This window comes from Andrena cerasifolii, chromosome 10 (genome assembly GCF_050908995.1).
Source record: "Andrena cerasifolii isolate SP2316 chromosome 10, iyAndCera1_principal, whole genome shotgun sequence".
Classification (NCBI taxonomy): Eukaryota; Metazoa; Arthropoda; class Insecta; order Hymenoptera; family Andrenidae; genus Andrena; species Andrena cerasifolii.
In genome coordinates, this window is record NC_135127.1 from 771115 (window position 1) to 794176 (window position 23062).

The following is a 23062-nucleotide window of genomic DNA, read 5'->3' on the forward strand; positions in this document are numbered from 1 at the left end:
GTTCTTTGCAGAGTGCTTCTCGTAGAGTTTCGAATGCTTTTTGTTGTTTATACGTCCATTCGAATTGATAATCCTTTTTAGTGAGATTTGATAGTGGTCTTGCAATTCTTGAAAAATCCTTTATAAATCTCCCTGATAACCAGATCGGGCGGCAGGATCTGCCGGCAGCTGCGGCGCAGCCTACGTCCGCATCCAGCTACGGTTCTGCCGGCAGGGTCTGCTTGTCAGGGTCTGCCGGCAGATCGACGGCAGATCGACGGCAGGTCCTGCCGGCAGATCGACGGCAGATCGACGGCAGGTCCTGCTGCTCGCCTGATGTAGGACCACTCGCAGGGTGAAGCCCTAATAGAATATATATAATAAATATGACTGGATAATTAACACGCAGATTGAACTCAAACAAAACTGTATATTTCAGGCACGTCCGTTCGACGTGCTGGTCGGCAAGGCAAGAGACAAGATGGCCTCTTGCTCCTCGTCTCGATGAGACGACATCCCCACTCTCCACATCCCGGAGGAGTGGGGGAAAAACAGAGTGAGAGCGAAGACTCTCCCTATAGTACTCCCTCCCAAGACCTGAGGTCGATACTAAAACTAATACAGATTTTTCATTAAGTCTACTATTGCAATCGCCTAAATGACTTTGGTCTTGAAAAATCACAGTAACTTTTGCGAAATTCGCACGCGCGAACATGGTGCGCTTAATTTCGAATCGAGACTGAGCACGATTTCCCATGTTAAGGAACGCAGTACCGCAGAGTGCTACAAAAAAGAAAATAAATGAAATGTTGAATACATAAAAATTCCGCGCAGTACGGCACAAGAGTAACTTATGAGTAATATACTATAATACATTTCGCGCGCTTAAAAATACGCAGTCTTGCGGTAACTAAACCTAATCTTTGGACGTGGGCGCGAACGCCACACTCTTTCGCTTATACGTCTTAAGAACGGGCGGAGTACTCACGGACGTGGACGGATTGTCATCGACTATACCGATAGGAAGCGCAGGATCCGCAAGTTCGTCATGCACAAGATGTGCTGGTTTGAGCAACTCAACGGACACAGTTTTAGAAGTGCCATTCACTTCAATGTTATAAACACGATCAGTCACACGTTGTAATACTTTGTGCGGCCCTGTGTAAGGCCTCTCCAACGCCCTTCTCACCATGTTGCGCAGAAACACGTGTGAACACGCGTGTAGCTCTTTAAAAATGAACGCACACTTTTTGTATTTATGTGTCACAGGCACTGGTCGCACCTGGCGCATGTGCACCCGAAACTCATTAACAAAAATGTTCGGATCTGGCACAAAATCATCCGGAAGAAAGAATTCTCCGGGCAGTCGCAAGGTCGTTCCAAACAGGAATTCGGCGGGCGATGCTCCAGTATCAGATCGCACGTGCGATCTAAGACCAAGAAGCACCGTCGAAAGTGTGCGAGGCCAGTTCGTGTCCGAATGACACATAATCGCTGCTTTGAATACACGATGCCAGCGTTCAATCAACCCATTTGATGCGGGATGATACGCAGTTGTGCGCACACGCTCGCAGCCGATCAGGGCCAGAAGGGCCGTGAACAACCTCGATTCGAATTGGGCGCCCTGATCCGAAGTCAAAATCTTCGGAGCGCCATATCGCGAAACCCACGTCTCGAAAAATACCTCCGCGACCGATTGGGCGGAAATCTCTCGCAAAGGAACCGCCTCGACCCACCGCGAGAACCTGTCTATCATCGTCACACAGTACCTAAACCCGTCACAATCAGGCAATGGACCGACAATGTCGACGTGCACGTGATCGAAACGGCCGTCAGGAGCCACGAACCGCCCAGGCAACAATTTCACGTGACGCGATATCTTAGACCGCTGACAGTCCGTGCAGGTCCTGCACCACTCCGCAACGTCACGCTGCATGTTAGGCCACACGTAACGCTGCCGAATGATCCGATCCGTGACCCTCGCGCTCGGATGAGCCGGACGGTGAAATAAATTAAAAACTGTCTCGCGAAGACTCAATGGAATATAAGGACGAATCGACTCGCCAGAGATCTCACAAAAGACCGTCGAGTGACTCGGTCCCCACTGAATCGCCTTCATTTTCAGTGGAAAGTCAGGAGACTTACGGATCAATTCCAGCTGCTCGTCAGACTTCTGGAGCTCGGCGAGCTGAACAAGCTCAACCTCGACCGGCAAACGTAACGAGTCGACTCGAGAAAGCGCGTCCGCGACGACATTGTCGGGACCAGCCACATACTCCACCCGAGTGGAGAACTGCGCGATGAATGATAATTGACGCGCCTGCCTGGGGGATGCCTTATCGGCTTTCTGCATAAACGCGTAGATTAGTGGTTTGTGATCTGTAACTAAACCAAAATCCCGACCCTCAACAAACGGTCGGAAATACCTCACCGCCTCGTACATTGCCGTGAGCTCGCGGTCATACGTGCTGTATTTCCTCTGCGCAGAAGAAAACTTTTTTGAAAAGAACGCGAGTGGTTCCCAAACGCGCGAAGGAGACAACTGTTCCAAGGCTGCACCCATTGCGGAATCCGATGCGTCCGAAACCAAACGCACAACTGCGTCGTGGCGCGGGTGAACTAAAAGGGCAGCGTTGGCCAGGCCGTCCTTGACCTTGACAAACGCACTTTCTGCCTCGACCGTCCACACGATCTCCCGTTTGTCATTCTTGCGAGAATCGCAAAGATAAGCGTTTAAAGGTGCTTGAACACTCGCCGAGTGCGGTAAATTCCTCCGGTAGAAGTTCACCATACCGAGAAAACGGCGTAATTCCACTATCGTCGTAGGTTTGGGGAACTTCGCGATCGCATCAACCTTCCGAACCGTGGGACGAATTCCCTTATTGTCAACCGTGTGACCTAGGAAATCTAATTCGGGAACGCCGAACACACACTTATCGACGTTGAGACGCAGGTGAAACTTCTTAAGCCTCTGAAACACCTCCCGCAGGTGGGCAGCATGTTCCTCTCGAGAGGATGACGCTATCAAAATATCATCTATGTACACGAACGCGAAATCTAAATCGCCCAGCGCACGATTAATGTATCGCTGGAACGACTGACCCGCATTGCGAAGACCGTAAGTCATATAACAATACTCAAACAACCCGAAGGGCGTGCAGACTGCGGTCTTTGGGACATCCTCGGGAGCCATAGGTATCTGATTGTAGGCCCTGTGGAGATCAAGGGACGAAAATATACTCTTACCCTGCAGATTGCCAGTGCAATCATGAAGGTGCGGAGTTGGATATTTATCCGGCGTAGTAATCGCGTTCACCTTACGATAATCTCCACAGATCCTCCAAGACCCGTCCTTCTTACGGACCATATGGACGGGACTTGCCCAAGGACTACTCGAGGGACGACAAATGCCAGCCGCGACCAGCGCTCTGAATTCGGCTTTAGCCGCTTTAAGTTTTTCCGGGGTTAAGCGCCGCGGGCGCTCAGAAACGGGCGGCCCCGTCGTTATCATATAATGAAGAACATCCCGCTCCCCAGGAGGAGACAATCGAGACGCACCCGTGATCTCAGGAAATTCCGAGAGAAGCTCGGAAAAGTTCGCAACCGGATTAATCGAGCTTACCGAACGAGTCGGAACGGCTCTCGCGACTGCCAGAGTGTACATTTTGGTGGCCGTGTCGACTAGCCTACGCTGTTTTAGATCGACAAGCAGGCCATAATGCTTTAACAAATCAGCACCGATAATTGGATACGGCACCGCCGCGATACAGAAATTCCAACGGAATGCACGGCGCAACCCCAAGTCCAGTTCCCTGAGTGACTCGCCGAATGTGTCGATCCTGGTGTCGTTCGCGGCGAAGAGCTTTCGCTCGGAAGGCTTAATATGGAATTTCGGGTTCGCTGGAAGCAGTGAAATGTCTGCCCCAGTGTCGATCAGAAATGACTGACCAGTCACGCGATCACGGACATGGAGACGATTCTCAGAACCCAATCCCTCACTGAACGTCTCCGCGCAGGAAGGACGAATTAGTTTTTTTGTTTCCAAACTACGTACTGCGAACACCATTCCCGACACCATAACGGGTTTTGGGGAAACTTTCTATGCGCGTAGCAAAGTCCGGATTTGTCGCGCTTTTGCGAGTCACTCCGGCCCCTACTGGAAGAACGCGGTCGAACCCGCGCTCGAGAACGCGCACGACCGGACGACGACGACGCCGTCAACCGCTCGACCTGTTTGGTCAACGTCGCTACGCAGGATGCGAGGCGAGACACCTCGTCCTCCAATCCCGACGACAAGTTTTTAATAGATGACGCCGCGCAAACATTAACGGAACCCGCGTTGTCCGCGATCTTATCCGCGACCTCCGCGAGGCGCTCCAAATCCTCAGACCCCGTCGCGACGAGGATTGCCCGATGGTTTGCAGGTAACTGATCCAGAAATATAGACCTTATCACTGCGTCATCGCATTGACCGTTATTAAGGTTACGCAAACGACTTAACACGAGAGACGGCTTGCCGTCCGTGAGTACTTGCCCTTTTAATAATTTGCGCAGGTTACTTTCCGCGGAACCGGCAAACGTCGCAATGATCCGCGACTTGATTCGCTGATAAATATCTGCAGGCGGTGGAGAGGTTAAAATAATGTCTTTCACGCTCCCGACGATTTCAGCGTCGAGACCAGCAAGCACTACATCCGCCATAGTACCCTCCACGGTAATTCGCGCATTCCGCAGAGTCGCCTCGACCTGCACAAACCATAAAATCGGATCCGAACGGAAAAATGCCGGAATTTTCGGGTTCCGGTACGCGTCGATACGCACCGCACCACTCGACACTTGCTCCACGACCTGAGCGGTCTCGGATCGCGAACCGAGACGCGAAGCCTCGAACGCCGCCAGGCGTTGTTGCAAGTCCCAGACCTGAGCTGTTAACTCAGAAACGTCCGCCGTTGGCTCCTGGTGAATGCTATTATCGCTGGCCATGACGCACCGAGAACTCGCGGAACGCGACACAAAACCGACGCGACACGCAACAATACCACGTGATCAGAAGGTTATGGAACCCTCAGTTCGCCCGACGCGTTAACGCGAGATCATGAGAATCGACCTTTCAGCCGCAAACTATGGTCAAATACGCCACGCTCGCTTCCGCGAACGCTTCAAAAAGAATACGCGCGAAATAAAGATGGCGGAACTTCCGCGAACGCTCCACAACGGATACGCGCGAAACAAAATGGCGGTACTTCCGCGGACGCTTCACAACGAATACGCGCGAAACAAAATGGCGGACTTCCGCAACGTGGACCGAAACTTCGTCCCCAAACAAATACCTCGAAACACCCGTTTCATGAGTGCACGATTCGACACTGAGCTCCCCTGAGTCTCGCTGATGCAAGATGCGCAGGCTGGAACCCAAGGCACCGGTGACGTTGCCTCACACAATCGATGATTTCACAAACCGATGAAAAGGACGCCGGTGACGTTGCCTTCACGCAATCGGAACCCAGAAGTTGATGATTTCACCAAACTGATGAAAAAGGCGCCGGTGACGTTGCCTTCACGCAATCGGAACCCAGAAGTTGATGATTTCGCCAAACTGATGAAAAAGGACGCTGACGAACCAGCAACGCCGACCAGCCTGCCGGACTCCTCACAGGAACGGCACGACAAAGAAACGTCCACGTGGGCGCCGTGATTGCGATCCGTCGACCACTCGACATGCCACTTCAGGCGAATCCTACTGGACCAAGTCGATCCGCGGCGATGATGCCTTTAGCTCGCCTTTTCGACTCAGCGCACCAGTTGACCAAGCTTTAGGCAACCGACGCACAAAGCAAATAATGCTCTCGTGCAGAAAAACACAAACCTGCCGACCATGCGTTGTATCACCGCAACAAAATTACACTCAGTCGGGGTCACCACTGTAGGACCACTCGCAGGGTGAAGTCCTAATAGAATATATATAATAAATATGACTGGATAATTAACACGCAGATTGAACTCAAACAAAACTGTATATTTCAGGCACGTCCGTTCGACGTGCTGGTCGGCAAGGCAAGAGACAAGATGGCCTCTTGCTCCTCGTCTCGATGAGACGACATCCCCACTCTCCACATCCCGGAGGAGTGGGGGAAAAACAGAGTGAGAGCGAAGACTCTCCCTATACTGACACATCCAACAGCGCCATCTGAAGGCCACAATTGCCAAAGAATTTCCTACGCGTGACGTCACATGGACTTATTTCAAAAAGTATTTATTCTTTCTTTAATAATATACAGGATCAGTGATTACAATTGTTACAAAATAATATAAGCGCATATAAATCCAAAGAGGGACTTTCAACATTTACATTTACAAATCCACGTCCCGTAACCACTGGTACCTAGTAGGGGCGATATCAGGAAATTTCATTCAGTATTTTCGACTTCTTTTTTGTGTAGAATCATCATGTTCCGCGTTGTGTTAGCGCTGAAAACAAATACAATATTAGCATAAAATTAAACGTAACGTATGAATAAACAGAATACATGCGATACTTACTTCAGCTCCATCTCCACACAGTACACAGTCTAGGCGATCATGCATGCTCCTGCGAACATTAAAATTTATAAGAAAATATGTCTTAAATTATTATCTACTAAACAAGACGCTGAACATTCGCACTTCGCGCATAACCCTACTTTTCTGTCTTCTAGATAATGCGAATCTCGATGTCCGCGACGTAGATAATTAGAAATTATTCAATTCCATAATTACGTTTGCCTTCTGGATACGACGAGATGCTTTGTCTGGATGTTGATGGATGAAATTACTTGGAATATTCTTCGATTTTGCCGGCACTGACTGCCACCGCCAGTGACTGCCACCTCAGACCTCGAAAACTGGAAGTGGCACCCGTTGCCCGTTGTGCTTGAAGACGTACGCTCAAAGAATATTCTAAGTAATCTCATCCATCAATATTCAAACAAATCATCTCGGCGTATCCAGAAGGCAAACGTAATTATGGAATTGAATAATTTCTAATTATCTACGTCGCGGACATCGAGATTCGCATTATCTAGAAGACAGAAAAGTAGGGTTATGCGCGAAGTGCGAATGTTCAGAGTCTTGTTTAGTAGATAATAATTTAAGACATATTTTCTTATAAATTTTAATGTTCGCAGGAGCATGCATGATCGCCTAGACTGTGTACTGTGTGGAGATGGAGCTGAAGTAAGTATCGCATGTATTCTGTTTATTCATACGTTACGTTTAATTTTATGCTAATATTGTATTTGTTTTCAGCGCTAACACAACGCGGAACATAGTGATTCTACACAAAAAAGAAGTCGAAAATACTGAATGAAATTTCCTGATATCGCCCCTACTAGGTACCAGTGGTTACGGGACGTGGATTTGTAAATGTAAATGTTGAAAGTCCCTCTTTGGATTTATATGCGCTTATATTATTTTGTAACAATTGTAATCACTGATCCTGTATATTATTAAAGAAAGAATAAATACTTTTTGAAATAAGTCCATGTGACGTCACGCGTAGGAAATTCTTTGGCAATTGTGGCCTTCAGATGGCGCTGTTGGATGTGTCAGGCAAGCAGCAGGACCTGCCGTCGATCTGCCGTCGATCTGCCGGCAGGACCTGCCGTCGATCTGCCGTCGATCTGCCGGCAGACCCTGACAAGCAGACCCTGCCGGCAGAACCGTAGCTGAATGCGGACGTAGGCTGCATCGCAGCTGCCGGCAGATCCTGCACTCTCCTGGCAGACCCTGCTGTCAATCTGCCGGCAGACTGCAGGCAGATGGCTATCAGGGCTTCTATAATATCCACTCAGTCCTAAGAACTGTTTTACATTCTTGACTGTTGTAGGAGTTGGGAATTCTTTTACAGCTATTATTTTCTTTGGGTCTGGCTTAACTCCTTCTTCTCCTATTATATGTACCTAGGGGTACGATACTTCTTTCTTTAAAAATTCACATTTATCCGGTTGAAGGTAGAGATTTGCGTCTCTTAATCTATTCATTAGTCTTTTAAATTTTGTTGCGTGTTCTTTAAGTGAGCTGGCATATATCACGATGTCATCTAAATATACAAAAAGTTCTATCCCCTGAAGTCCTGTCAAGACTTGATCCATGAGTCTCTGGAACGTAGCTGGTGCATTCTTAAGTCCAAATGGCATTCTATTAAATTCATAGTGTCCGTATATTGTAGAGAAAGCTGTCTTGTGTCGATGATCTGGATGCATAGGAATTTGGTGAAAGCCAGATGCAAGATCAAAGACAGAGAAATATTTCGCACTTCCTAACTGATCTAGTATGTCAGTTATATTTGGTAGGGGGTAGGCGTCTCCAATTGTTTTCTCATTTAATTTCCTGAAGTCTATTACAATCCTGGCTCTTATTTCGCCTTGTGCATCTTCCTTTTTAGGTACAATCCATATGGGTGATGAGGGCTGTATGATTCCTTTTTCAAGTAATTCTTTAGTTTGTCTTTTTACTTCTTCTTTATATGCTTGAGGGTATCTATATTGTTTTGTGAAAACAGGAACGTCGTTTTCCGTTATTATTTTATGATAGGCTTTATTTGTTGCTTCTAGTTTTTCTCCTGGAAGGTAGAATCTATCCGCGTGTTCTTTAATTAATTCTTCAACACTGGCTCGTTCTTCTGAATTTAAATGTTCTAATCGTAATTGTCGTAGTAGTTGGTGTATTCTGTTAGTTTTTCTGTATTTGTCTGACGTTTCATCCTTTATAGGTACTTCGTCGAAAGGTTCTAATTCGACTGATGGTACGGGGATTTTAATGTCTTTTGAAGATGTGTTTATTGCGAAGAGATATGCTATGCCGTTATTATTTGAAACTACTGCATTTCCCATATGTATATTTGGGTGAATTTTAATTCTTGGAATATATCCTGTGGTAGATCGTGTGTTAAGGACCCGTACATATATTTGACTTCTTGTTCTGGCTGGTATTGTGACCATTTCTGGATCAATGAATGGAATAGTTTCCATTCCAATAGTTATCGCTGATTTCATGTAGTCGATGGTTGCGCCGTTAGTTTGAAAGAATTCTGTTCCCAATATTCCATCCTGTTTGATAGGGAGGTCTTCTACAACATGGATGATGATTTCTGTATTTAATGTTCTGATCTTGATGTATCCTATGGTGCTGAGTAGGCCGTCCGTAATACAGCACTCCTTTTAATTACATTCAAATCGGATCCGGTATCAATCATTAACGTTGCTTCTTCTCCATTGAATCCTAGATCAGAGAGAAGGATGCTAGGGGGTTTCCTAATTTGCTCTGTTTTTAATCGGAGTATAGCCTGCCTACGTACCATACGAGGTTGTTCTTCTCTTTCTTTCCTGTCGAAGTACATCTTCTTTCTACATTGCTCTACTGTATGGCCTCTGAATTTGCAATATTCGCAGAATATTTCTGGTTTCTGCATCCGATTTGCATAATTTTTACTTCTACATTCCTGTATTGTGTGACCTGGTCGTCGACAATGATCACAATATGAGTTGGATTGTGGAGCTTTGGTCGTGTAATTTTGGCTTCTGCAATCTTGTGTCATGTGACCTGTTCTTCGACGTTACCGTTACCTTACAGTATACGTTAGATTGAGGGGCTCTGCTCGTGTAACTCCGGCTTGTACAATCTTGCGTCATGTGACCTGATCTTCGGCAAAAATCACAGAATGTGTTGTTTTGGGCTCTGTTTCGGCTTCTACATTCTTGCGTCGTATGTCCCATCCTATTACAATGTTGGCAGGTTTGTTGGTACCAACTGGTTCGTGAAATTTGACTGCTGCAGGCGGTGGCAATATGGCCGTATCCAAGGCAGTTTGTACATCGATTAGTTTGTGTTATTCCTGCTGCTTCCCTTGCTCGTATCTGATTTTCATTACATTCTGCTTCTGCTTTAATGGCGATATTGATAGCGCGATCAAGGCTGCTGAAGGCGTGTTGTTAGAAAGGCTTTAATGGCGTTTTGTTCCGCGGTTATATTAAATTGCACTACGTGTGTAGGTACTTCTATCGCATTGCAATGTTCAATCTGAAGAAGGAGATTGGATACACGACTGCTATAATCTACCGTTGTTTCGTTAGGTAATTGTGCAATTTTTGATAATTCCCCATATAATTGTATGGAAGTATGTAATGGTGCAAATCGTGATTCTAGTACTGAAATGAGGTCATCGATTGAATTATAATCCCCGTTCAAAACTACTCTAGAAGCTTGTCCGAAAAGCTTATTTTTAATGAGTTGAACTAATCCATACTCTGCATTCGGATTAACCATGCGTCGTGCGTGTCGACAACTTTTAATAAATTGATGTATTGGTATATTTCTACCATCGAAAGAGGGGACTAATGTGTGGTAAGTGAGGATATACATTCGTAGCTGTATTCATATTAACTTGTGGATTTGAAGTTCCTGGAGTGTTTGTATCTCCTGAAATAATTTCTGGAGTTTCTGTAGTCCCCTGTGTTTCTGTATTGATTGCTAGGTTAGCCATTGCTTCTCCAAGTGTGTCAGGCATTGTGAAGTTTTTTTTTTTTTTTAAGCCTCTGTAGAATTTAGAGAAGAAAAAATTTCTGGAAAATGCTCACTTCTGGAGCGGTTTCACTTTAAGAGAAATATCCCCTTTAATCGAAATTATCCTACTAAACGAAATTATCCCACCGCTGTCACCAAAAAATATCCGACCTGTAACGTTCGGCTGTCCGAAAACAACTGAAGCTAGTAGGTCCTCGAGAGGAGAGCGGCGTCCCCTCGAGTATAGGATAGGTGGGAGTTCGTTATTACAACTAAGGATTAAAATCCACGACTTAAAAACTTAACAATGACTTTATTTGACAATACTTATTCTAATATTGCTTACAGTCTACGATTATATATTCTGTTTTTTGGGTTTTCTCTAGTTTTTTATATTTATGCTAATTAATGTTACGTGAATATTTATTAAATATTCGGCCGCTACCGTTTCCGGAGCGAGCTCGTTTCTTTTGACAGAGTTTTTATTTTATGCTCTTCGAGGCCTTGCTTTTACCAAGAACATCGGCCGCTAAAGCGAGGTTCTATAACTTCAAAATACAAAGACCAAAAAGGAGCACCAGTAACTTTTATACACTGGAGATCCGCCACTGGTTGATACTTAAGCTGCCTCTAGGTTTAAGTATTCGTCAGTTGAGAGAGCGTATTCGAATCGTAACCTTAAATGCCCTGGAATGCTCGCGCTGCGCATCGTGCGCCTCCTTTTATACCCGAAATTTGATAGCTGGCGCATGCGCAGTGAGTCGCTTATTTATTATTTTGCTTTTAATCACTTTGGTATCCTAGGAAAAATCGGCTCTAAACCTAGCAGGTCACTTTGGTGGGGTCTTAAATCTAAATTTGGATCTACTTAAATCTAACCTACGCTAATTTAAACTAAATATATTTACATGACTATTTACAAAGGTCTTAGGCCTATCTCTTTTTAAGTACGCCGTAGTTATCTGTTAACATCCTGTCTATGCACCTGACTGAGGATTCTATTTTTTAACTCCATTATATAAGTACAGTTTGTGTTTAGCCTCCAATATTTGTTGCTAAGTCTTGCAGGGTTGAAATAGTCAATTGGAGATAATCTAATAGAATATTTAAAGTCCTCTGGCGTGTTAGAAGGGTTCGTGAGAGGATCGTACATAATGTTTTTGTTCGCTTCCAATCGTCGCGGCCAATGATAAATTGTCGGGATGTTTAATTCGTTTTGGATATAACCTTTCTTATCTAAATAGGTGAATACTTGGGGTTTGGGGTGGGGGGGGGGGTATACATCCGGAAGTCAGGGAATCCCTGGCATAAACATCGTTTATCTTTAAAATGTCCTTAATAATTTCGTTATCGTCAATGGACACGGATGTCACATAATAATCTCTAACCAACTGTAAAACGAAATTGTCTATTCGAGTAATATTAGACTCCTTATATAGGACAATATTGCTAACATATTTGGTGTAGTTTGAAGAAGCCGATCGGTGTTTAAAAATACAGTGTCTGAGTATTTGTCGTTCGAACTTTCTAAGCTTCTCCATTGTTGCTGCGTTAACATTAAACCAAGTGGGGGCTGCGTATGTCATAATTGGTCTGATTAAAAGCATATAGCAGATTATCTTCGCCCTATCGCTCAAATTTCTGGAGTAGAATAGCCTGCCACAGCTACAAAATGCCTTGCGGGCCCTGTTTAGCTGAATGTCCACATGCTTGGACATCCTCGCCAGATTATCCATCTGTATGCCTAGATATCTGACTAATACCTTGTGCGGAATTTTTATTCTTTCATTAGACGGGCTATCTGCGATATCAATACTGAATAGTCTTAAATCCCTTTTCTGAAATTTGCTTAAGAATCTAGTCGGCTTTCTAAACAGAATTGTCTCACATGTTAACGGGTTTATTCTTAATTTCCAGGTTTTGTAGTAAGTATCTATATGGTTTACAGTAGTTTGGAGATCTGCTTGAATCAGTGATGGCTTTTTCCCTTCCACGCATATATAATCAGATCGTCTGCATACGCGCAGGCTCAGCATAAGTTGAAGTCCACTTCAGGGCCTATTGGGAATGTAGCTCTATTGTCTTCAGTGAATTGTATGATATGTTTTTGATGTATTCTAAAATGATTTAGCTCATCTTTACCCCTTGTGCTCTCCGCCTCTATTAAGTTATGTAGCCGATTACTGATGTCACTAGGTGAGGGGGTATTAACGGCTTAGTAGTGTTTGCCCAAGACATTCGCTATATTTACAGGTCCTGCTACTGTGAATAAGTTTCCATCATGTATGATGTGATCATCAGGGATGTTAAGTTCGGCAATCCAACCGTGTTTCCCTACATCAAGTTGTATTTTTTCTATTGAATTGTGAGGTTTGCTGCGGAATAATCTTTAATTTTGGGAAAGAAATTGTCCGTTCTCTGATGATCTATTTCTTTCTCCTTGTTTTCCCAGTAACTGATGATATTTCTCTTCATTTCCACCTCTATGGAGCTTCTAATGGATTTTAAAAGCTCTTTAAGGAAGGTGGTTTGCTGAGTTGTATATCCACGTTTGTATGTTCTATGTATTTGCGAGACGACATATGATATATATTTAATAAGTTTCTTTATTTTGTTATTGGTGTATATGTTGGTATAATCCCTTCTTTTAACTTTTGGTGTGGACAAGGTTAGAGCTGACCGGATGCTGAGTTCCAGGGTTGTAAGATTCTCATCAATTTCGAGGTTCGTAAGATTTCTGTCCTCCGGGATTGGGGTTGGATTGCTTCTATTGATCTTCTGTCTGAATTTTTTCCAGTTACATTTCTTGTATGCAAAATGTGTCTTGGGGTCGGTGTTGTTGATAGGTATCTCCAAGTCATTAACTAATGAGATTTCTGCTATTATTGCTCTGTGGTCGCTGTCGTAGTGATGTGTTTTTAACTTATCGTTCATTGTATTTTTGAAGGTGAGTCGAATGTCTGCGATGCAAATGTCCAGGAATGAATTTGCTGAAGGAAAGGTAGGTTCTGCAGGTGTTATTATTTTAAATTTATATCTGATTGAATGAGAAATTTCCCAGTTCTTTATGTATCCTCCTCTGGTATTAGAAGCTGAGTCCCCCCACTCTCTTCTGCGGGCGTTCAGGTCCCCCACTATGATAAAGTAGTTACTTTGGTCCGTCGCATTGATCCGATCTAGAAGATCATTAAATTCATCTATGATAGATACATCTGATCTATTGGTAGCATATACAGGGTGTCCCACTAAGGAATGGACAGCGCGATATCTCTTAAAGTATTGTCGATAAAAATATAAAAAAAATAGGGAATTGCATGGTTCGAGGGGGCCCATTTATTAGCGCGAACGAATTTTGTTTTCGATTATTATTTTAAAAGATACGATGGTCAACTTCGGTTTTTCAAATGGAACTATTTTTTTTTTTGAAGACCTGAGTTGATAGTGCGTTCCAAGACAAATTCAATGTTTAAGGGTTTAAGTATTCAACGGTTTAAGTATTCGTCAGTTGAGAGAGCGTATTCGAATCGTAACCTTAAATGCCCTGGAATGCTCGCGCTGCGCATCGTGCGCCTCCTTTTATACCCGAAATTTGATAGCTGGCGTATGCGCAGTGAGTCGCTTATTTATTATTTTGCTTTTTACTCGCTTAATACATTCCCTGATAACCAGATCAGGCAGCAGGATCTGCCGGCAGCTGCGATGCAGCCTACGTCCGCATTCAGCTACGGTTCTGCCGGCAGGGTCTGCTTGTCAGGGTCTGCCGGCAGATCGACGGCAGATCGACGGCAGGTCCTGCTGCTCGCCTGACACATCCAACAGCGCCATCTGAAGGCCACAATTGCCAAAGAATTTCCTACGCGTGACGTCACATGGACTTATTTCAAAAAGTATTTATTCTTTCTTTAATAATATACAGGATCAGTGATTACAATTGTTACAAAATAATATAAGCGCATATAAATCCAAAGAGGGACTTTCAACATTTACATTTACAAATCCACGTCCCGTAACCACTGGTACCTAGTAGGGGCGATATCAGGAAATTTCATTCAGTATTTTCGACTTCTTTTTTGTGTAGAATCATCATGTTCCGCGTTGTGTTAGCGCTGAAAACAAATACAATATTAGCATAAAATTAAACGTAACGTATGAATAAACAGAATACATGCGATACTTACTTCAGCTCCATCTCCACACAGTACACAGTCTAGGCGATCATGCATGCTCCTGCGAACATTAAAATTTATAAGAAAATATGTCTTAAATTATTATCTACTAAACAAGACGCTGAACATTCGCACTTCGCGCATAACCCTACTTTTCTGTCTTCTAGATAATGCGAATCTCGATGTCCGCGACGTAGATAATTAGAAATTATTCAATTCCATAATTACGTTTGCCTTCTGGATACGACGAGATGCTTTGTCTGGATGTTGATGGATGAGATTACTTGGAATATTCTTTGAGCGTACGTCTTCAAGCACAACGGGCAACGGGTGCCACTTCCAGTTTTCGAGGTCTGAGGTGGCAGTCACTGGCGGTGGCAGTCAGTGCCGGCAAAATCGAAGAATATAACCAGTGGTTACGGGACGTGGATTTGTAAATGTAAATGTTGAAAGTCCCTCTTTGGATTTATATGCGCTTATATTATTTTGTAACAATTGTAATCACTGATCCTGTATATTATTAAAGAAAGAATAAATACTTTTTGAAATAAGTCCATGTGACGTCACGCGTAGGAAATTCTTTGGCAATTGTGGCCTTCAGATGGCGCTGTTGGATGTGTCAGGCGAGCAGCAGGACCTGCCGTCGATCTGCCGTCGATCTGCCGGCAGACCCTGACAAGCAGACCCTGCCGGCAGAACCGTAGCTGAATGCGGACGTAGGCTGCATCGCAGCTGCCGGCAGATCCTGCACTCTCCTGGCAGACCCTGCTGTCAATCTGCCGGCAGACTGCAGGCAGATGGCTATCAGGGTCGTTATATTCTTTACATATAGATTCTATAGAGGACCTTTCCTCCTGATTTAAATGATCGAGACGCAAGTTTTTATTTAACACCTCTAGCCTAAGCTTTAACTGATTGTTAACTTGCGCCGGTGCTAACTTATAAATATAAGCTTGCTTGGATAATGGTTCTACTAAAAGTTCTGGAATTGGAATTCTTTTCCTTTCGGTAGTCTTATTAATTACCGTGATGTAGGATAAATTTTGATCTTGAACTTTAACAATAGCATTTGGCACTAAAAGAGAGTTATCCTTGTCTAACTGAGTGGAAAATATGACTCCTTCACTAAGACCATACGGATTTTTAACCTTAATAGGAACAATTGTTTCCGTTCGTGGATTAATAGTTACAAATGCACTTGAAGATTGAGGGGTATTAAAATTTATCGGAATTGGAAACGGAATCGGTTTGATCGAAATGATTTTGTTGAAATAATCTATTTTGCAATCTCTAGATCTCAGAAAGTCGTTTCCAAGTATCCCATCGAATGGTATATTTGTAGAAGAATCTATTACCTGAAATTTTGCACTAATGTTCTTCCTATGAATTTGTAGATTTATTTCAGTTTCACCTAACGTATGAATAGTAGAATTAGGCGAAATACCGTTTAATGCAATAGTATTTAAATTTGACAATTTAAAGTTTGATAAACTGGATGACTTAATCAAAGAGATCGAAGCACCAGAATCTATTAGTAATTTTACTACCTTATCCTCAGACTTTGCTATGTTTGTCTCGAATAAAACATATATTAAATCACTTTCATCGGCTAAAGAATTAAAAATATCTAACGGAGAAATTCGTTGAACATTTGTGTGACTTGGTTGATTGAATTCGTTGTTTCTGGATTGCGAATCAATGAATTCGGTGGTTTGGGATTGTGACCGCGCTGGTAAAAATTTTGATTCTGGAAATTTACGCTTCCAGTATTTGTAGGAGGAGTAGAAGTCTGTGACGTTTGGATTTGTTGCCTACTATTATTATATTGACGCTTTCTACATTCCTGTATGGAATGTCCAAATTTCTTACAATAATTGCATTGTATTGTTCCTTGAGCGACCTCAGCACGATTTGAATGTAAATTTGAAGTTGAATTTGAATTCGTATACGCACTTGAACTCGGTGAACTTCGCATTCTTTGGAAATTATTGTTATAATTTTGCGGATTTATCATTCTATTGCTCGGTGCATTATAATTAACGACTCTATTTTGCGTTGGATACTGCTTTTTAGCTCTACAATCTTTTGTCGAGTGATTTGTTCGCAAACAAATTTTGCATCTTAAAAATTGATTATTGTCATACCGTAAACAAAGTGCCTTTTCCTTCGCAACTGCGGCAGTAAAAGCATTATTCACTGACTTGAATTCGCGGTATCGTAACATCTGAGAAATCTGTGGATGCGTGTGATAAATAAATCTATTTAAGGCCATATCATTGACCATTGCAAGTCTACCAGATAAAGTGGTATCCTCTGAATGTACTGCATGGAGAGTACCTAAAATTCTGGAGGACAAATCTTCTAACCGTTGATAGAATTGAGTTACACTTTCGTTTTGCTCCTGCCTAATACTATGTAACTCCTCAAATAACTGATCTAATGTTTTCTTATCCTGATACAGACTTATTAGCAGTTCAGAAATTTCCGGCCACGTAGTTAAATTACAATGGATATCAATTTGTTCACGCGCTTTACCAACGATTTTACTTTTTACGTACAACAAAAGTGGTACTTCTTGCTCCTGTTTAGCCAATTCAAAAACAGAATCTACCTGTTTTATAAAACTCCGAAGTCGATATCTATCACCATCAAAAGCATCAGGTATCAATTTTATTAAAAACTCAAGTTTAAGAGTTTCAGACGCTACACTCGCGGATGGTGATGCCTCATTCTCTGACATCTTTTATTTTATCTTTATATATCTACGTTTTTATTATTATTATTTTTTTTCCTTAATTATGACTATAATATAGAAGTATAAAATTGATATTTGGATTTAGGAATAGGAAATTCTTGCAGTATTATAGAATTGGAAAAATATCAGATATTCAGTACTCACAGTGCAATTATGGAAATGCAGTTGATGCTCCTTAATTCTTCCGATATCCGTGCCACAACTGGTTCCGTATAATTTAGATATTCCGGAAATTCTGCCTCAGTAATGGTACTTGTCTCCGTTGATCTTCGATTGTCCAACTCGAGATTAACAATTGAAATTGTCACTTGGGTCAGTGGTGAAATTTTAACTTTCAATATTCCTACTGATTTCACCAAGTGTCGAGTTAGAATATCCCACTTCTGACACCAAAAATTATGTTGTGTACCAGGAGATTAAACACTCGTTCCAAAAAACTTAAAACGATACTTTATTTAAAAGTAAAAACTCTTCCAGGACATGGAGTTTACGGAGAATATAATTTTAGCTTTGTAACTGCTAAGACGCTGTGTACTGTCTGAAGCTATGAATCCAACTGCCCTCAAGGGTCCTACAAGCAGGTAGCCCTTGCGGAAAAACCGAAAAGACACTTCGAGCCCCCCATCGACTCGCCTTGGGTTTGGGCAACGAAGGTCGAAGTCAGCCTCACGCTTTCTAATGGTTATTGAAGAAAGACAGGGTGAAGTGCTAGAGAGCGTGCTCTTTGACAAGAACCAAACGGATCTCCAACAATGGCACTAACAAAATTACTCCCCTGATCTGTATGGATAACTCGAGGACAACCAAACCGACTGATGAATTGATCAGCTAAAGCATCCGAATATTTTGTCAGATTATCCTGGAGTGTTAACAAATACCTATTTCCTTTTCCTGTTATAGGCAATGGACCAACAATATCCATTTGTACCTTTTCGAAAGCCCTTTCAGGAGTATCAGTAATACGCATTGGTTGTTTCGTCTTAGCCGAGAGCATCTTGTTTCGTTGACAACTTGAACAAGTACGAATGAAATTTGAAATTTCCTTCCTCATACCTAACCAATAAAAGTCTTCCCTAAGACGTTTGTAAAGTTTAAAAGCTCCCTGATGACCACCCACCACAGATTCATGGTACTCCTGAATAATAGTAGGTCTTCTTAAAGGTGGTGGATTCACAATTTCACCAGTACAGACGGTAATAACGTACTGAGAGCTTTTGAAAATTTCCTTTAGTAACTGCTCTATGGAAATCCATTCAATGGGTGCGAGATTGTTGCGGAACTTTGAAATACAGATAGTCTTCACATTCAAAGAATCCATAAGGTATTTAAGGGATAACAGAAGACTTTAGATGTGCAATAGTTTGCTGTTCCGTAGGGATTGTCTTAGAAAATAGATGAAAGATTAGATATTTTCCACCAGGGAAAACCATTGCTTCTCCCATGTTAATGGGTTGCTGTTTAACTTGTTCCACAGAAAATCTACCTTGGCTGAACAAATCCGTACTGACTTGCGATACAATTTGGCAATTAAGGGTGAAGAAATGGATGAGATTATCCTTCTGCATATGAAGATGATCCTTAATATAAATGATGGAAGGTAAGAGTGAGAGATAGGATATTTGAAGTGGTGACAAAGTATTCGTCGCTAATATTTTGACTCTACCATTTCTATTTGAATAATCGTTCTCTGAGGTCATTTCTACGGAGGATCGTGTCAAAGCATCACCATGCTTAATTTCAGAAACACTAGGCTCGTCAGCCTGTACCACACCAACACTTCCAAAAACAGGGTCTCTCGCCAATGTCCCCTCACGGACCGTGGACCCCAAGTTAGCAATCTGAGCGGAGTCTTTCATATAGACCTTCCCGTTAGCCAACAGACCAGCCAGAGCTTGGTTCCCACGGGGTACGGAACCTCCCCCGAATGGTGTCTGAAGCGGGGTGCCTTAATATCGGCCTTTCCGATAACCAACAGACTACCAAGTCGACGCGAATCCTTCGTACCCCTCAAATTCGGTCCTCCAACCACTACATAGTCTCTAGAAAAATCACTACCAGACTGAGAAGAAGTTCCCACATTCTCAGAGAATGTTCTCTTACAAGAATGGGGAGTTTCATCCTCATCAGCTGTGTAATATTCGTCAGTCACTGTCAGTTAAACTAATGTCAGTACAAACTTTATCAAGAATGACCTCAGGTTGATGTTCGAAATTCTTTCCGTACGTCAAAAAAACGCCGGCTACCACTTTTTCAGTGTCATTACTTACAGATTCGTCTAAATCAGTATACTCATCCTTCTCAGAATATGCAATTGGTAAATCGTTGGCGCCTACGACAACCCTTTGCAAACGCTTCGAAGGAGAGTTGTCAATGTCATTCGTCCCGGAAGCTTGGAATTGTGGAAAAAATTCTTTGTCGGAAATCGGAGGGTTACGGGATAATGCATCAGCATTGGAATTGATTTTACCAGGTTTTTAGACTGTTTCATAATCATATTCGTTCAATTTAATCCTCCATCTCATGAGCCTCGAGGTTGGATCCTTTACGTTATGTAACCAAACCAACGGACGATGATCAGTGACGAGGGTAAATTGTTGACCATATAAATAAGGTCGGAAATGTTCGACAGCAAAAGTAACGGCTAATAACTCCTTTTCTATTGTAGAATATCTGGTCTCAGCGTCATTCAAGGTCCTAGATGCATAAGCGATGGGAAGATCCTTTCCGATAGAGCCTTGACTTAGCACTACTCCAACAGCATAATCAGAAGCGTCGGTGGTTACGATAAAGGGTTGTTTGAAATCTGGATACTGAAGTAAGGGTTCTGAGCATATAATATCTCTCAAATTTTCGAAAGCAAGTTGAGATCGTTTAGTCCAAACAAAGGGAACAGCTATCTTTAAAAGTTGAGTCAAGGGTTTAGCAAGTTTGGCCATATTGTCATAGTAGTTGGCCATAGTCTTGTAAATTTTCCGTTAATACGAGGGCAATTATTTCGAATATGGCCCGTTTGATTACATTCGAAACATTTAATATCACCAACAATATTTAAGAAAACCTTGGCGGTGGAAATAAAAGGTTGAGACGATGAATGTGCTGCAGAATGTTCGTTTGTTTCCCGCTCCAATCTACTAGCAAGATTAACGGCAATTTCTAAATTATCGGTTCGTTCCTTATAAACAAAAATTCGTAAAACTTCGCTATGGAGACCTCGTATAAAGCTCCTAATAGCCGCCCGTTCAAATGAAGCTACGTTGCCAGTAAGCTCTTCGGCACTAAATTCTTCCCTAACGGCCTCTAAACCACGAGAAAGAATTTCAGAAACACGCGCTCCATAAGTCCTAACGGTTTCACTCCGTCCCTGACGCAGCACCTTCAATTCGTCCTGGATGCGATCAACATCGAAGGTTTGTTCGAATACTGTTTTGAGCAACTTGATGAGCTCATCTAGCGTATACGGGGTTTTATGATTTTCTATTAGTAATTTAGCATGACCTTCGATTTTATATCTAGCTACCGTGAGAAGATTTGCGCGGTCTGCTGGTTTAACTCTGGAATTGACATCCCGACATTGCTTAATAAATGCCGTAAGGGAACAAGATGTCCCATCAAAACGTGGAATCAAATCCGCCGCGATCTTTAATGGCATATAATTTGACGCCTGACTGATACTTGGCAAGTTAACGGTATTGGCCGCACTGGAACAAGGCAATTCTTCAATTTGCCTGGGCAAAACGGGCACCGGAGTACTCGAGCGTAAAAGGCTGAGGTTATCCAAATGAGATATTGAAGGAGGAGGCTGTGCCCGAGGGATTTCTGTCGATAAATCCTCAATTTCAAAGTCCTGAATACTCTCTGCATTTGCTTTTTGCCTCCAGCGTCTCCTCATCGCGCTCCGAGTACGCAGCATTTTGGTAGTATAAACTTACGCTTTGATCAAACTAATTAAACTATCGACCCTACGTTAATTCTAATCGCAAACACGTAAACCAATAAATGTGTCTTTTACGCCTCACACGTTGCTTCCAGATGAATTCACCCAATCTGCTTGCCCCGTTTGGTGTTGAGTGAAGACGTTGCAGCTCCTTGTTGACACAGCTCGTAGTTTGTTCAAGTAGCTCCTCGTTGTCCTTTCGATGCTCCAAAAAGCTCGTCTCCGCTCCGTTGAGCGAACATGTGCACGGAAAGATGCTGCACCGTTGGGAACGGTGCTTGAAAAGTGAGCACCATAAAAACCGGTGTTGGGCCCATTCACGGCGCTGTTCAGCACCAAAAGCATTCACAATGGTGTTGTTGCGCGATTTAAGGGGGTAGACACGTCACGTGGCCTGGCCGATTTGGCAGATCGGTATTGCAGCAGGTTTTTTCTGCTGTTGCGTATTTTAGCGGTGATTTTAAGAACAGAACGCGGGTTGGTGCCCGTGGAGTGCTAAAGCACTCTGCTCGCGGAGTATGCGGGAGTTTTAAATAAAATAGAATTATTAACTGGCAAAACTGCAATATATTTCTTAATAGTTTTGAAGATATCCTTCAATAGTGAGAACAATTTTGGACTTTTTCGATTGAGAGTCAGAATCGTTCTGCCGTTCCGAAGTCCTCCCTTGTTGAACATTCCCTCCTCGAACGTGGTGCCCCTTCCATCCTTGAACGTCCTCCCAGTCCTCCGGCCAATCAGGACGAAGGATGCGTTAAATTCAAGCGGTAGGTTGTTCCGCGGTTGTCCGTCCGCCCCTGCGAATTGACGTTCATCTTTCCTTCTAATTCCGGGTGGTGGTGCAAACTTTGTGAAAGCGCGCTTTTCCGTTACACGACGGGGTGCCCACGTGGGAAGAGAAAGTAGGCTCTGCTCAGAGGATCGAGAGAACAACCCTTGAAGGAAATTTATGACTTCCTTAGCGTCGCCAACACTTCTGGAGTCAATCGACACTCCTAAAGACTAACAAAGGACAAGGCCTTCTCAAGAGATTACGTGACTTAGAAGAAACTCGCAATTCGTTTCGGGGTCTATTAATTGGTGTCCTCTTCCTGTTTTCAAACTCTGCCCAAGATCTTTCCCACGTATGCCACCCGCATCGCGCATCCTTAATATTACTTTCTCAATCATACGCAAACATCGGCTTTCAAATTTCGCTCCTGATTTACCTATCGATTATATACATTTCTGTGACTACGTTCGCGTGGTCACGCAACACTGCACTGAGATGGTATTACCCATAGATACGCCGCTGCCTGGTGCACGCGAGAGGGAGCTCTTTGCTATTTCCGTATTCTATTCTGAACAAGGAAAGAAATTCTCAGCTGTTGCGTTGTACTTATAAAAATTTAAACGGAAAGTCGGCTGGTACTGCAAACGTAGAAAATTCATTGTACACTTTAATTACTTGAAATGTGCTTATGCTATAATATTGTACGTTAGCAGTAAGGAATTATAAGTGAAAAGGGAAAATAGATGAGGGGATGTCCCCAGCAAATGAAGTTTGTTAGGTTAGACATTTTTTTATTAGCAAAGCACCGAAACAGAACATCAAATACACTTATTACATGTCCTATGCAGAAAGCAGTTATGAACAAACATTATATATAAAATTGTGTTGGATGTTGAATTGGACTAGTGAAAATGCGC

General features: G+C 43.0%; 3 protein-coding genes and 1 long non-coding RNA gene across 15 annotated transcripts in view; 1 reads left to right on the forward strand and 3 right to left on the reverse strand.

Moving 5' to 3' along the window:
- The window catches only part of LOC143373928 (uncharacterized), a 107796-nt gene extending 89927 nt beyond the window's left edge, over nucleotides 1-17869 (reverse strand). Inside the window, exon 1 of the mRNA XM_076821650.1 lies at nucleotides 17584-17869. The gene's annotated coding sequence lies outside the window, so the exon portion shown is untranslated. The remainder of the gene's footprint in view (nucleotides 1-17583) is intronic.
- Nucleotides 14339-15009, reverse strand: LOC143373671 (uncharacterized). The gene is made up of 3 exons (XR_013086502.1): nucleotides 14913-15009; nucleotides 14697-14745; nucleotides 14339-14624 (listed from the first exon to the last, which is right to left on the reverse strand). It is a non-coding gene; the product is annotated as an uncharacterized LOC143373671 (long non-coding RNA).
- Nucleotides 15776-17593, reverse strand: LOC143373941 (uncharacterized). Its single transcript, XM_076821688.1, has one exon. The coding sequence runs from the start codon at nucleotides 17422-17424 to the stop codon at nucleotides 16312-16314; it is 1113 nt and encodes a 370-aa protein (XP_076677803.1). The 5' UTR covers nucleotides 17425-17593; the 3' UTR covers nucleotides 15776-16311.
- Nucleotides 17870-18272: 403 nt separating the features above from the next.
- On the forward strand, nucleotides 18273-21092 carry LOC143373959 (uncharacterized). Of its 12 annotated transcripts, XM_076821725.1 has the most exons (4): nucleotides 18273-18584; nucleotides 18671-18760; nucleotides 18914-19036; nucleotides 19132-20373. In XM_076821725.1, exons 2-4 carry the CDS (start codon nucleotides 18681-18683, stop codon nucleotides 19172-19174), a joined length of 246 nt encoding a protein of 81 aa, XP_076677840.1. In that variant the 5' UTR covers nucleotides 18273-18584; nucleotides 18671-18680; the 3' UTR covers nucleotides 19175-20373. The 12 variants fall into 12 exon arrangements, 6 of the variants coding, with proteins under 6 accessions (XP_076677840.1, XP_076677835.1, XP_076677834.1 ...); XM_076821720.1 differs by adding an exon at nucleotides 20953-21092 and having other exon boundaries at nucleotides 18273-19036; nucleotides 19742-19909; XM_076821719.1 differs by having other exon boundaries at nucleotides 18273-19636; nucleotides 19709-19909; nucleotides 20105-20373.
- Nucleotides 21093-23062: the final 1970 nt, after the last annotated feature.